Source organism: Anser anser (assembly GCF_964211835.1).
Source record: "Anser anser genome assembly, chromosome: 1".
In the NCBI taxonomy this organism is placed as follows: domain Eukaryota; kingdom Metazoa; phylum Chordata; class Aves; order Anseriformes; family Anatidae; genus Anser; species Anser anser.
Genome location: NC_139720.1, coordinates 9192138 through 9207575, shown reverse-complemented (window position 1 = coordinate 9207575; position 15438 = coordinate 9192138). Strand labels below are relative to the sequence as shown.

General features: G+C 36.4%; 1 protein-coding gene across 3 annotated transcripts in view; it reads right to left on the bottom strand.

The window, feature by feature from the left end:
• The window catches only part of LOC310895630 (uncharacterized protein), a 145949-nt gene extending 131342 nt beyond the window's left edge, over positions 1–14607 (bottom strand). For all 3 annotated transcript variants that reach the window (XR_014580808.1, XR_014580809.1, XM_083827135.1), the window contains exon 1: positions 14448–14607. Coding sequence is in view for 1 of the 3 variants with exons in the window: in XM_083827135.1 (XP_083683261.1) it covers positions 14448–14558 (111 nt within the window). In the remaining 2 variants the exon portion in view is untranslated. The remainder of the gene's footprint in view (positions 1–14447) is intronic.
• Positions 14608–15438: the final 831 nt, after the last annotated feature.

Genomic DNA, 15438 nt, shown 5'->3' with positions numbered 1-15438 from the left:
TCAGCTGCCCTGGGTCTGTCCCCTCCCAGCTCCTGCTGCACCCCCAGCCTGCTCGCTGGCAGGACAGAGCGAGAAGCCGAAAAGTCCTTGGCCTGGTGTAAACACTGCTCTGCAACAATTAAAACATCAGCATGTTATCAGCGCTCTTCTCATCCTAATCCAAAACATAGCACCCTACCAGCTACTATGAGGAAAAATTAACTCTGTCCTAACTGGAACCAGGACACGAGGGCATTATCCAAATTCTTCTTGAACACTGACAACCACTGACAAACTCTCTAGAAAACCTGTTGCAGTTTAACTATTCTCGCATTAAAAATAAATAAATAAAATAATAATAATAATAAAATCCTAATATTCAGAAACCACTCCCAAACCTCCCCTGGCACACCTTTGTGCCATTCCCTCATATCCTATCACTGGTTACCAGGACAAAAAGACCAGCATGTCTCTCTCCATTTCCCGTCTTCAGGAAGATCTAGAAACCAACGAGGTCACCTCTCAGCCTTCTTTTCTCCAGACTAGACAACACAAATGCCCTCAGCCTCTCCTGAAAGCCCTTTGACCAGCTTTGTTGCCCTCCTCTGGATGCTTTCAAGTACCTTAATATCCTCCTTATACTGTGGAGAAGTGTACAAAATATTCAAAGTGAGGCTACACCAATTCTAAGTCTAGTGAGAGAATCCCTTCTATTGCCTGGCTGGCTATGCATTCCGAAATGCACTTTTTGGCTGCCAGGGCACACTGCTGGCTCATAGGGAGCCTGCTGTCAACCATATACTTTTCTGTTGAGTTGCTCTCCAGCCACTCGTCTCCCAGTCTGTGCCAGATGTGTCCATCATTACTCCATCCCAGGTGCAGAACCCGGCATTTACCTTTGTTGAATGTCATGCCACTGATGACCGTCCAATGCTCCAATCTATCTAGATTCCTCCGCAAGGCATCTCATTCCTCCAAGGAGTCAACACCACCTCCCAGTTTAATCAGTAAACTTGCAAAGGATGCATTCCTGCATCCAGATCACTGATAACAATGTTGAACAGGACTGGCCCTAGGATTGGGCCCTGGGAATACCGCTAGTGACTGGCTGCCAACCAGATGTAGCCCCATTCACTATAACCCTTTGAGCTCTGCCATTCAGTCAGTTCATCACCCAGAGTATTGTGAACCCATTTAATCTCACAGTTGAACAATTCGTCTGGAAGTATAATGTGAGGGACAGTATCAATGGCCTTACTAAAATTCAGAAAGATTATATCCACTGCTTTCCTTTCATCTACCAAGGAGATGACCTTACCATTGAAGGAGATAAAATTACTAAGGCAGGACTTCTGATGAACCTTGATGAACCCATGTTGACTATGTCTGATAGTAGCCTTGTTCTTTAAAAGCTTTTCTATATCCACCAAGATAATCTTCTCCATAACTTTTCCAGGGACTGAGATTAGACATACAGGTCTGCAGTTTTCTGGGTTTTCTTTCATGCCCTTTTTGCAGATGAGTATAAAACTGACTAGCTTCTGTTCAGCAGGGACTTCCCCAGACTCCCACAACCTTTGGTAAATTGTTGAGAGGCATCTAGCTATAACATCTGCCAACTTCCTCAGTACTCTGGATTTATGAACATTGAGCTCTCTTACAATTTCCAGTTTTGGTGACCACAGATGGAAAGTCACTGTGCCCACAGTCATGGTCCTCCATCTGTGAGGACTGGGCAGCCTGAGATCTGTTATTACTATTAAAAACTGTGGGAAAAAAAAAAAAAAAGTCATTAAATGCCTCCACGTTTTCTTCACCCTTCCATGTTAGGTGATCATCTTTTTCAAGTATCAGTCCATTGTTTTCGTTTGACCTCCTCTTGCATACTTGCATCCCCTTACAATACATACTTGCAAAACACTTTTTTGTTGTCTGATACTACACTGGCCACTATCAACTCAAGTTAAGCTTTGGCTGTTCAGCCAGGCTGGTCTTCTGCCACACTTACTTGACTTGCAGCACAATGGGATTGCTTGTTCCTGGGCTTTTAAAATTGGACTGCCTTGCAGCCACCCATCCTATCTTTTATCTGAGGTTTGGATTCTAGTTGGACTGCCATCAGAGCTGACAGATTCCTCAGAAGACGGTATTTTTTTCACACACACAAAAAAAATAGTCTGTCAAAAAGTTTCTGCCAACCTTTATGCAAATTCATCTTAAAAGTCATCCAATGCTGATTAAGCAATCCAGCTGTTATTAATGGTATTATTACAGCTTCTGGTATTATGGAAGGATTATGTTAGTGCTTTTTTAGGAAAACAGCATCTGCAGAAAATATCTTCTTCGTGATCAACTAAGAAAAACTCATATTAAAAATGGCATACTACTATTTGCAGCACGTAGCCTTGTCTCTTTAAGGTCAATAAAATATAATCATCCTATTGCAAAAATACATAAAAATTGGAAATCAAATAGTCCAAAAAAGGGAAAGGATTGACAGTGGATGCTCAAACGTTTTGTCTCTGTATAAATTACTTTTTGATGTATACTTGTTCACTTCCCCATGCCTTTCCACTCTTCTAAATGAGCTGTCAAATTACATTACTGCAATTGAAGCTCATAATATCCCTCCTTGTCTGTGAACACATTGTGCAAGGAGTGCCTGATGTCATTCCACCTGATCCAGAGCTTATGTTCAAAGAGCCTGATTCAAAACTCCTTGAAGTCCATAGAAAAACTTCTTTTATTGAATTTCAGGGAGGTTTTTGACCAAGTCTAAAATGGAAGAACCCAGAGGTTTGCTTCCAACAGTAAGAAGTGCAAGTCTACGTTTCCTGTGCATCTGCGTGAAGGAATCTATGTCTCCTTCTATGCATCTGCATACAGGATCTGACCACATAACAACACCGTTGCTTATACCTTTCTCTTAACCCAACCTCATATTTATCTTAATGAATCTGATTTTATCACTTTTATCCTTATCTCTTCAGATTATTCTCTTACCTTGAGATACATTTTCAACAACCTCAATAAATTCACTGCATGTGAATCAGTGGAGAATAGTACACCATATCTGACTTAAAATTTCTCCAATGTATCATTGCTTCTCTTATGGACTGACCATTACAGACTGTATCATTTGCCTGGATGTGGGAATAAAGTGCTGTTACATGACACTCACTTGACACACTGACCTCAGTTTAACTATTCATCATTAATGATTACTCTATGCATTTGGTTTTGCTTGGCAATTTTGTATTTGGCTTTCTCTAGAGTTCCTTTAAAATTATCATTTGTGAATTTAGTAAATGCCTACTAAAAGTTACATACTCTTTGCTGATGCAACAAATCTGTTAAATGAGTTGCCTTTTGAAAGTATCATAAAGATGTATATTTTGTATTAAGTAAATCAGTTAGAAGGGCATGTGGCTGATAAATGACCCCTCTAAAATGAGATTCATAGTACATTTCTGTTTCAAAAATATGCTGTACATTCAAATTCATGTTTATGAAAGACTGACATAATATAGAGGCAAAACCAGCAGGGATATTAATTGTGTAATTACTAATTGCAAAATTATTTTTTTGTATTTACAGCATGAGCTGCAGCCACACTTGAGATGATGATGAGAAAACAGAAAAGTGGTTCACAAAGTTGGTAATGCAAGCCATGAGGAGGATGTGAGCAAGTGACACTGATTCCAGCATTTTGCAACAGTGATTAACTCCATCATAATAATAATGTTCTTTTAATGCATCTTTCAGGGGTGTAATTATAAATAGTATTACTAAAGTGCCAGCTGAGACTTATTATTCCTTGTACCATGTGCTATGCTATACACACAATAATAGCCACTTCATGCTCTGTATCTACAAGATCTGGATACATACCGTCTTCTGCACGTCTGTGTTTCCATTCGTATGGGAAAGGCACATGCTAAATGAAGGGCTGTACTGCACTTTAACTAGTTCCAGGATCTGGAAATGGGGAGATCAAGGCTTCACTACAGAGCAGATTTACTCTGCTGCAGAATAAAAGAGCTTTTCCCCCTCCATTCTTCGTATGTTGTACAGAGACTGAGAAAGTTGTTAGTTTTCCTTTTTCCATTGTGGCAACCCTATGGTAAATCTCACTTTTCTAAAGGTTGCAGAGAAATGTTGTGAGATTAAACCCTAAATGTTTTCATATGTTACATATATACACATATATAAAGAAGGAGAGAGAGAAAGAGAAATAAAACAAAAAAAAAAAGGGGGGGGGGGAAATAATAATAATAATAAAAAACAAACAAACAAACAAAAAACAATACACACACACAAAAACAACCCTGTCCAAGGATCAAGTCAGCCAACAAATCCAACTGGGGTGCCTGATCTTCCACTGTGCAAATGCTCACAGTTCTACTGAAGGTAATAGCAACTCTTATTTGTGCCAGCTGGGGATCTAGCCCATGAGGCCATAAAGCAAAGAGGGTAAAAAATCCCATCAAACTAAACATAATACATATAATTTAGGCTACCTCCAAGGACTCCTGAGCTAATAAAATCTGAATTGAGAGCAAGGACATAATTAGCTCTGTTTATGTCATATTTAATTTTATCAATTATATGACTAATTGGCCTCTTTTCTATCTGTTTTCATTATTTTCAGGCTTAAGTCACTTTTTGCTTGTATATTTGCTAGGAGTTTGATGGCATTGCTGTTCTCTGGAGTTAACCTTTGCAGGAAGGGAACATCTCTAGATTTACACCAGGGAAACAGAACAGAAAAATGGATTCATTGTTAAAGATTTGCTCTTACATTCACTGTAGCCACTGGAAAGTGAAATATTAGACTGCCACGCTGTTTGAATTTTTACTTGTTTTTCAGTAGTCAGAAGTACATTTTACGTATTTTCCTGTGCCTGTGCATATATATATATATATATTCTAAATGTACAACCACAATGAAATAGCATCAACTTTTAAATGTACCTATCCAAAAGGCAGGAAATGTCTTTTACATGTTAAGATCATATTGCTCCCTCGAATTCACTATGTTCTCTCCTTCTTTTTTCTTTTTATTTTTTCCTCTTTACTTTATAGCATGCATAAGATCCATACAGTATTTGGAAAATTGCCCCACTGCTGTTTTACATTCCAGCACTTAAACAATAATGAATAAATTATTTATAAATTTATTCAGTGTCCTTGTTACTTAAAGTAGATTGCTAAATTGTTTGGTAGATATTCATTTTCAATGTGAAATAAATAAGATCTTACTATATTTGATTTCACCTAATATATATAATGCAGAAGAAATATAATATCCACTCATGAAACTAGCTTGAAGATTGATTGATATATTATGTTGCATTATGTATTATAGGCAAAATATAGTTAATGAAAGCAAAAGATTAGGACCAAATGAAATATGAACTCACTGAGACCTGAAATTTTACATATACAGGGCCTGATTCTAATTTACTTGAGCTGATGTAGAATGTGAGTCACAGGAAAAATGATCAAGCCACACCTCTAAAAAAAGTATAACTGATAGGATTACTGCCTTTATTGTCTTGAAATGAAGAGAAAGGCTGCAATCAAAACCAAGCAGAAATGTGGGTTACCAAAATCAAATTACTTCTGTGTTTTTTTGCCCTAGTGTAGCCACTATTGGATGTTGTTTCCACTTCTGGTGCCCACGCATTCAGAGGATTTCAGAGAGTGAGCAGAGATGGTAGATATGATTTATAACAGAAGGCTTTTGAATTTAGGTCTAGATTTATCATGTGCATCATTAAGCACCTAATACAAGCATCTCAGGATTGGAGACTAGGTACCATAGAGTCTTTCTGTAGTTGCTGATGGTCTTTCAGTAGAAAGAAAGATTTATGTCCTGAGGGCAATAATAATATCAACCTATAAAGGAATCATCCAATGGATTTTCTTACCTCATACTACTGAGGTAGTATAGAGGACTTTATCTACTATCTACCCAGAAATTAATCTGGGACAAGATTTTTCTCTTCTTGCTTTTTCTTTTTCTTTTTTTTTTTTTTTTTTTTTTTCTTTAAGGATAAAAACAAGAGAGAAGAGCTCTAAAATTTGTGGACAATAACACAACAGAAATGAATGGTTGGAATTGGAGACAGAAAAGTTAAAACCAGTATTTTAGAAACAGTAATTAACTGTTGATTTAAAAATAAATAAATAAACAAAATGTTACAAGTAAGTGTTTTAGTTCTACTGTAACTTTTGGACCTGAAACACAAATGAACTCAGACTGAATGTAATCCTACATGCTGCAAGTTTGACTGAACAGCTATATAATCACAAGTTACCAAGTTCTTTTCTATCCCTCCAAGTAATTAGAAATCTACCTGTTCTGCACTTCTTTTCAGCCAGAAGACCATGCTGGAAACACGTGGGATCTCAATATATAAATTCATTGAAACTGGTCACAAATTCTCTTCTTACATTTTTGTTATTTGTGCTATCTGAATACTAAACCCCGTGTGTATGTAATAGATGGTAAAATGGTGCAGAATTTCAAATACAGACAGCACGTATATGAGCATAATAATTACTATGTTCTTATGGTTTAATTAGGTTTCTCACTTTTGTCCAGTCTGTTTGTGCTGTTCTGGGTACCGTACACAGTTTGGAGTCAGCAGCTCTTTATTGGTAAATGTTCCCAGAGCATGGTACAAAGGTGGCTTGGTGAATTGAAACCACCCACCTGGTGGCGTTTTGCTCCAGAGTGTTTCCTGGGAACAGGTCTCAGAGCACTGCTGTTGATTGGTATCAACCATGCTATGGCTAATGTAGACCTTGCTCAAAAAGCAGTGCCTCTACTCAGCCATATACTTTCCACATTCACCCACAGGGGAAACTATGAATGCTGGACCGTTTACTTTCCAATACAAGGCATTTTCATGAAGTCGTAGCATCATTAAAAACAAACAAACAAACAAACAAAAACCCTTTTCTCTAAATTTGATCACAACAACACTAAAACTATATTAACACTGAAATAAATATTAACAATGCTCTCCATTCTTCTGTGTAAAGTTCCCATAGCTAACTGTGTAAAGAGAACAACAGCAAAACAGTCATTTTCTGAAATATATTAATACTGATTTCCCAGCTTCTTCTACAATTCCAGTTAATTAAAGGTAAATTAAATCCAACCATGTCACCCAATTACATCCAGATTGCCCATTTTATTACACGTGTCTAGGTTGACAGAATAAAGAATTGCCTTCAATAGAAGAAAAGCAAATTGTCTATTTAAATTGCTGGGACAACATTTTAGTTCTTAACACTTGATAAGCACTTAACAGAGGAGGACAAAATTACCTTAAAGAATCAAACCTTCTGTTTTTCAATTGACTTCAGTAACTTGAAGTTTTTTAATTAAGTACACCAGAGCAGTTTATTGCTTAGGCTGGTTCTCTGTACCTTTGAGTCTTCTAAAGTATAAGCCCTTTTATGTGGTAATAACATTCTGTATAGGTTTTCAAACAGTGTAAAGGTACTGGTTTAGCCTGTTTATGTGTAGCTCTCTACATCTGCTAAATAATTGCTTTTTGCTTAAATGAAATATTAGAACACTAGAACGTGTACTTTGTATGTACAGACACTGTGGATAGTGTATAATAAAATCATTCATGCTGCAATAATTAAAACTGTGTCAGCATTTTCATTACAAACTCTATTTTTCAAGTGTTTATAATTCAACCATAAAAAATTGTCTTGGACTCTTTCCACTGTATCTGAAGGCCAAAGAATATATCCATAAAGAAGTTTACAAGTTTTGAACACTTGTTTTGCAGGTGTAGGACTTAAAATCTACTTTGATTTACAAATGAAATTTGACAAGTAGCCACTGGCATTTTAAAACCCAAACAAATTCAAAACACTTGTGATTATCAGGTTCATAAAACTTTCATTTCTGTGAGATGATATTAATTGCTAGAAATGGGTATTTTCATCCCTCATCAAATTTGTGATTGTTCATGAAAATACTGGGAAATGCTAGCAATAAGTAAATTTGCACCCTACAAGATCTTAAAATTAATAATGTCAAGTGTGAGTGACATATTCTTGTATGAATGCAAGCATATATATTTATTTAACTCTGTAAAGGTGTTAAATCAAAACCCTCTGCTAAATTCAAGTGCTATGGAAGTCAGTATGAGTTTTGGCAGGATTTCCTCTCTGGAGACAGCAGTTATCTGTTTTTTCACAGATCCAGTACAGCATGGGCATCAGCTGCATATATTTTCCCACAATACCCTTTTAATGTGCCTTAACCCTAGTGTGAAGGGAGCCATCATAGTGACAAAAGAGATATTTGCTTGTCATGTCATTAAATCTTTCTTCTCAGTCTGCTAAAATGGCTGCCAAGCAAGGTCACTTGGATGGAGCTTCTTGTAACAGGACAAATGGATGGACTGAGAAACCACAACTAATATTGAAAAATAACAAACAAGGCTTTCTTTTTTATATTTTTGCCATTTTGCACATACACTCTTCAGCTTGTGGAAATTTGGCCTGTGAAGACATGGAAGCACTGATCCATGGACCATCAAGTTTACCGACATATAACATCTTCATGAATGTGTAAGCAGCCTTGACAGGGCTGTTCTATGCAGTGCTGGCCATCTGCACAGCCTTCCCAAATCTCTGCGTTATCAAAGGGAAATGCACATCATCCCTATTAAATTGTTTTTGTTGTTCTTTTCCTGCTAATAAGGTTGGGAGAGTGATTAGCTCTCCAGTATTGTAACCTTTGCCTCTCCTCTCCGTTCCTCCCCTCATTTTAAATTAACACTGTGACATCCCATCACTTTTCAGCCATTTAACCACTGAGAGATCTGCCAGGGATGTGTATTTTTGTCTTGATGACTGAGGCAAACAGAAATAGATTGTGTCTGAAGATCAAAAGGCTCTGTAAACCACTGTCCTCATGTCCTTTTTGCACCCATTCCACATATTATTTGGCTTGGAGAGTCATAGGGCTTCATGTGGCATGTCTGTGGTCTTAAAACATTATTATTATATATCATCTTGATACATGTATTGTGAAGGCTGTGTTTCAACTGCTCGAGTGATCTTTTTAAAGCACGATGACCAGGCTTATGAAATGTATGCTTCATAATGGGATAGAACAGGTCAGGCTAGAAAGATTTTGTAGAATGATGTTGGAAGACACTGCATAGGAAGGAGGTGGTATTATTGATGCTATACTTGTCTATATCTTTTCTGTACCTGTAAAGATCCCTTTGTTTTCTTCAAAATCTTGACTAGAATGGTAGATATGTTAGCCACCTCACCAAGTCAATTACAAGTCTTATTTTGGAACAAGAATATATTTGGGGTTACTAATAATTCTTTAGGAATTTTTCAAAACATGATTTAGGAAAGAAAGGTTTTATTCACTTTTCCACTGCATTAAAAAGAAAATCTATGTTTGCGTGGATGCACAAAGCCTATGAGTTAAAAAACAATATTAATAAAACTGTGTCACATATCAGTACTCCAGATGGTGGGGTCTATTTGTGTTGTGAGAAAACCTACTCAGAAGAAAAAAGCTTCCAGTAGAAATCACATTACTTTGTACCACACATGTTTCTTTCATTTTCTCAAATGTAAATTTTTAGTGTTACACTAATGTTATTACACAGGTATGACACACATCTGTGATATGCACCATGTGAATTTGCTGTGCTATTTCAAAGACTGGTTTACATTTATGGAGCTTTTAAAGTCCAGCCCAACCTTCTGGAAATTTAACAAACACATTTTTGACCTCAACCCTTCCTGTGCACAGTATTGTTGGCCAATTTGTCCCAATTTTACAGGTTTTTAATTTCAAAGTTGTCAGAGCAACAAAGTTGTAGCTAGTGTTACTTTAAAACAGGTCAACATACAAATGGCAAGCTAAATTCAACCCTGCTCTTAATTCCAAGGAAGTAAATGAGATAACACCTGAGTTGAATTTAATAGAGTAAACCCAAAATAAGATTTGGGGAAAACAAACAAAGAAAGAAACACAAAACAATTTTATTTTTTAGTCTGGTTGAATCTTTCTCTCACTCCTAAATTTAAAGGAAAAAAAAAAAGTTATAAATAAATTATTCTTATTCATTATTTCCTTACCACTCTTTTTTGACGTTTTACACCAGAATATAAGCTACTGAATCAAACTCATAGTCTCTGTGCATGGGATTTGTGCATATCATGAGGTTCATATATCTTTACTACCCTTTAAAGAATAGCAGTAAAAAAAAAAAAAAAAAAAAAAAAGGCTTTTTCCATTAATCATTTCAAGTGAATTAACTTTTTTTAGAATAAGGACAGAGGCATGTTGCTCTTAAAATGCACTTACTGTTTCCTTTGCAGTTTAATAGCATTTGCAGTCCAAGGAATAGCATTTGCAGTCATAGGAAGAAGACGGTAATATTCAGCTTGGCTATAGAAAAGTATAATTTTTTATTTCTTCTTGTAGTTTTACTTTCATTATTCCTGAATATTTGTATCTACTGCCATCAGCATCCAAGTTCCTCACTCACATGGAAGACCTATCTACTCGTAAGTATGAGAAAATCCACTTGTTAAACTGATACTTGAATATTAAAATGATATATCAGAATGACAGCATTGTTTCAGACAAGCACTTTATGTGAAATTCCACAGGTCTATATATTAGGAATAAAATTATCAACAGTCAACAACTCTTTACTGTGATGCCACTGAATTTAATAAACCACAATAACAACTTTATGGTACTTTAAGTATTTCATTCTGATACAGAGCAGCAAGACACAGGATGTAATTGTCTTCTGAATCTTAAAACAAGCAAACAAACAAGACAACAACAACAACAAACAAGACTTGTTTTCAACTGAACTCAAAAGACAAGTTTTCAACTTGAGGTGAATTAATTTTAATAGACACAGCAGTCTGGTAACAAGAAATCTCTTATTGTATCCAGATTAGTCCGACTTACTTAATATTAAACATTTTAAAAGCATGTGCTAAACATTCACTGCCAAAACCTGGTTATCACTGGACATGAGTTTTCTAGACCAAACGCTTAGGCTCCATGGAAGTGCCTAAAATGCCCTCGAGTAACAGCTCATATATCAAATCTACATTGATACTTTCTTTCCATAAGAAGAATGAAAAACAAATTATGTTCAAATTACTTCTACCTAAACTCACAGAAGTAAACAAGACTTAGCAAAGTAAAATCCAAAAATCTGTGTACACCAGTATACTGCTGTAAATAATTGGTGTGATTTTAATGTAAACAGCATTAACTATACTTAACTAGACTTGCAATATGTTGGCCTTGGCAGAACAAAGATCTGAACTAGCTTGAATTTGGTGCTTTGTATGAAGAGTAATAATACAGATGAAGAGAAACTTTCTTTAGTGATTTCTTATGGAAAATATTTTGGATTTGTGGAATTTACATGATTTGAGGTTTTCCTGTAACCCTAGCTAATATCCTGGTAATCTTTTGATGCTCATCAGTAACACATTGTTATGCCTATAAGCACTATGTTTACATCTTTTTCAGTTTAAGACTCATTAAATCTTTAGCAGCCATGAGTAATAGTATCAAAGAAGATAATACAGGATTCATTGTGTCATACAATACCTATAGATTCCACTACACAAGCAAAAGGGAGTAAAATTAAAGCCTTCTGTAGAAATGTTAGTTATAGAAAGAAAAAAGACTTATTTAATATTTATGTCTTCAATGGAGTTTTGTTAGTAAATAATATGGTCAAATGATATCTATTAACAAACTATTTTTAAAATGATTCCATTAGAATGACTCTTCCTTGATGTCACATGAGTTGTTGCTGAGATCAGGCTCTATTTCAGGCACTGAAGAAAACACCAACAGAAAAGGTCTTAAGGGATTTAAAGCACCATTTCAAAGTGAGGAGAATGGATAGATCATAATATTTCTTGTTGTTATATGTGTGTATATGCTTGTGTGTATACCAGAAAGATGGTGAGAGAGAGAAAAGTAGATTAAGTGGTTAAGCTGCAGACACTTAAAATTCATAGTAATAATAAACAAAATATGAAATATTTAAAAGTTATTGTATTACAAAAATATAATTAAAAACAGTATATTTTTTATCTTATGTGGAAAAAACAAAATCTGCATTTCAAAAAATGCATTATAAAAATAGGTATAAAAATACATACAACCACACAAATTGGCCAACAAACAGGGATAAATTTTGTTCAGCTAATTTATGTAAATAGAAACTTATCAGTCAATATTATCTTCATTCTTTTTTACTGCTATCCCTAAGTGCCTTACAAAGAAATGAGTCCTACTGAAAGAAACGGATAAAGTACCAATCAAAAACTGTTAGATTGGGGGTGGGGGTGGGGGGTTGGGGAGGAGGAATAGTAATTTGTTTTGATATTAATACTGTCAGAGTACTTGATGTGAGTATGAAAGTGAGAATGTGCCCCATAAATACCAATCTCACCTATACCTCTATCAATCTCACTTTAGTAACTTAATAGGTAGTATCTTAAATTCATAGGCATAGTGCAATTTCTAAGACTGTTTTTGATCTACTCTAACCACACAGGGATGGTTGCAAAGTTATGTTCGTGATATATAGTTTATGCAGATGACATCAGGTAAGCAGGAATTTGTTGTAAATTCACACTTTAACTTTGCAGCTGTGAAAGAGCACTGCTGATTATGGCTTTTAAATTCCAAAAGCCATTTTCCACTGGTTTAAATTTAAGAGAGAAAAAATGTCTATTGCTATTTATTAATTGTGCTATTTCTTAGCAATCCAGCTCTTTGAAAATGTCTTTCTATTAATCACAGTCTGACCTCATCATTAAGGGGCAGTTGTTGGAGTCAGAGAATAATTGCACAACTCTAGTGGATGAACTGAACTGCTACAGTGTTCATGCACTAAGGGAGGCTCAATGAAATTAGATTCTCTCCCTGTAGGGGGTAGGCATTGACCGCTGTCTGATGCCAGCAAATAGAGGTCTAAATATTTCTTCTGAGATGGTTGTTTTACCTTCTTATACTTCCAACTTCATCCTTTTTAAATTGCCACATTCAAATGATTACTGTCAACAGATTGGATTTTTTATTTTTATTTTTTTTTTAGCAGGAGAGTCAGGCTAATGGCTATCATGCACAAAGGATAACTGCAGCAGCCTAAAGCCATGGCTAATTAAAAGGACCATATATACTTGTCTGTCCAAGAGCAAAGAAAATAACTCTTCTGCAGTAGGGAAGACTATTGAAAGCATTTTATAGGCATAACTATGCAGACTCATTTGTTCCACTTCCAGTGTTGACAACAGCCACCAACCTGGGTAATAGTTAGAATAAATTAAGCCTAAAGTGAGAAGTGTCATCTCACTGGATCCTGTGGAAAATAAATTCAAACATACTTCTGGTATGCATTCTTACACTGTGTCATCATCTACTTGAGATGCCAGCAGATCCTTTTTATACTGCGTGTGTTTATTTCTCAGACAGAACATTTTGTATATGCAACGGACACATTCTTTTACATTGGCTGGCATTCCACCTGAAAGTTCATCACAAAAAGCTTGTTAATGTACTTCAGCATATATGCTACAGTGGTAAACATGCTCCCAATAGCAAAGTAAAACTCCAGTAGGAGGTTCGAAGAATATGTGTGTGCTAAGATCAAATCTTGACTTCAAGTTCAAGCACAGTTTAACTACGAATCCGAAGTTGTAAATGCAAAGTAAAGGCAACTTTAAGGCTGCTTTAAACCAAGCATGAAAGACTGAAGAGTCAAAGTTGAGATTCTATACATCTGTTTCTAATATGCCTCTTCTTGCATTTTAGACAAGCTTTGTTTCAAGCTTTACTATCACTGTAGTTGATACAGTTTATTAATTTATAGTTTGGCGGCATTCTCTTTATATTTCAATCAGTGGTTTGGTAAACAAAATAATGCATCTTTCTTTTGCAGGCTAAATTAATTTAATTTTTAAAAATTCCTAACATTCCTAATTCTTCCTTCCTCTGTTCCCTCCTCTCTCCCCTCCACAGAAAAAGAGTAGGTTTACGGTATTTTAGTTTCTTCGTTTAGGGATTTTTGTTTTTGCATTTCATCATGATTAAACTCTGATTCTGCCCTGTAATTGGATAAGTACAGACACATACATCAATAGAGAAATGGACCTATGTGTTACTGATATCATTATATATCTCAGTTTTAGATAAGAAAGCAGCTTCAGAGCTGTACTGTCTGAGTATTCAGGCTGAAGTGGCAGGACCAGGGCACAGTGTAAAATAAAACAGGAGGAAATACACAAGGGATCTGCATGCAAACATTATTCTGGTTCATTTCTGCACCAGCCTTCAGAGGATTCTCCCAAAAGTAAACACAGTTAATTAATTTCCAAGTAAAACAAGTAAAGGCAAATTTTCCACTTACTGTGTGCTGTGCTTTGTCCGTGCACTGAAGAGAAGAAAGAGTTCTGCAGCGCTCACCTAGATCCAGGTTGGTTTCTAAATTAGTCATACATGTAAGCGGGAGGAAGCTCATTGACTTTGTAACTGTGCAAAGAGCAACCCATCTCACTGCTGCGAGACAACCCTTCAGGACACTGTGTGGAACTTCAGCACAAGAGCACAGCATCTATTACGCTTGAGGCTCTACCATTTCACCTACACCTGGGTGGATCTATCAGGCTTCATCTCTATTAGGGCGGTTTGGCTATGTGGTTTAAAGGAAAAGAAAAAAAAAATAAAAATAAAAGGGGGGGGGGGAGGGAAAGAGAAAGGGAGAGAGAGAGAAAAAAGGGCTTGCCGTTGTCACACTTGTTTCCTATTAAAGAGCCTTACGGTGGATTGAGTAATTGTGTACGAAGGTAGTCTGGCTGGCAGATGTGTGCAGCCCCAGTGGAGCACTAGATTCAAGGCAGATGGGTTGTACCAGGGCGCAAACAACATTGGAAAAAGAGAGGCGTGATTAAAACAGCAGGCCTCCGTTTTACAGTGCTAGAAGTGGGGACAGCAGGAAAGCTCCCAGGAACTGCAGCTCCCCAAAATGGGAACTGTACAGACACAAGCAAACTGCAATAAAACAAACCTGATAAAGCACAGTGGATGATCAAATTGACCGAGTTATGCAATACTGAAACCATCATGATTATTAATGAGCCTCTTCCCCCTCCTCCTCCTTCCAGGCACTTACATTAGAAATACTCAGTTGCAAGGAGCATAAGCATGGGTTTATTCAAAACAGAATCCTGGGCTACCGTATGGTCTGAGGCATCTTTTGGAAATGGATTAGAGTTGCTTTGAGGGCTTTACATTGTCTGTAAAGTCTGGTTTAGATTAAAAGAAAAGAAAAAGAGAAGCTGAGTATTGGGAGTGAATCTGCCACTAGCAGTTATATCTGAGAATGGTTGAAGCAGATTATC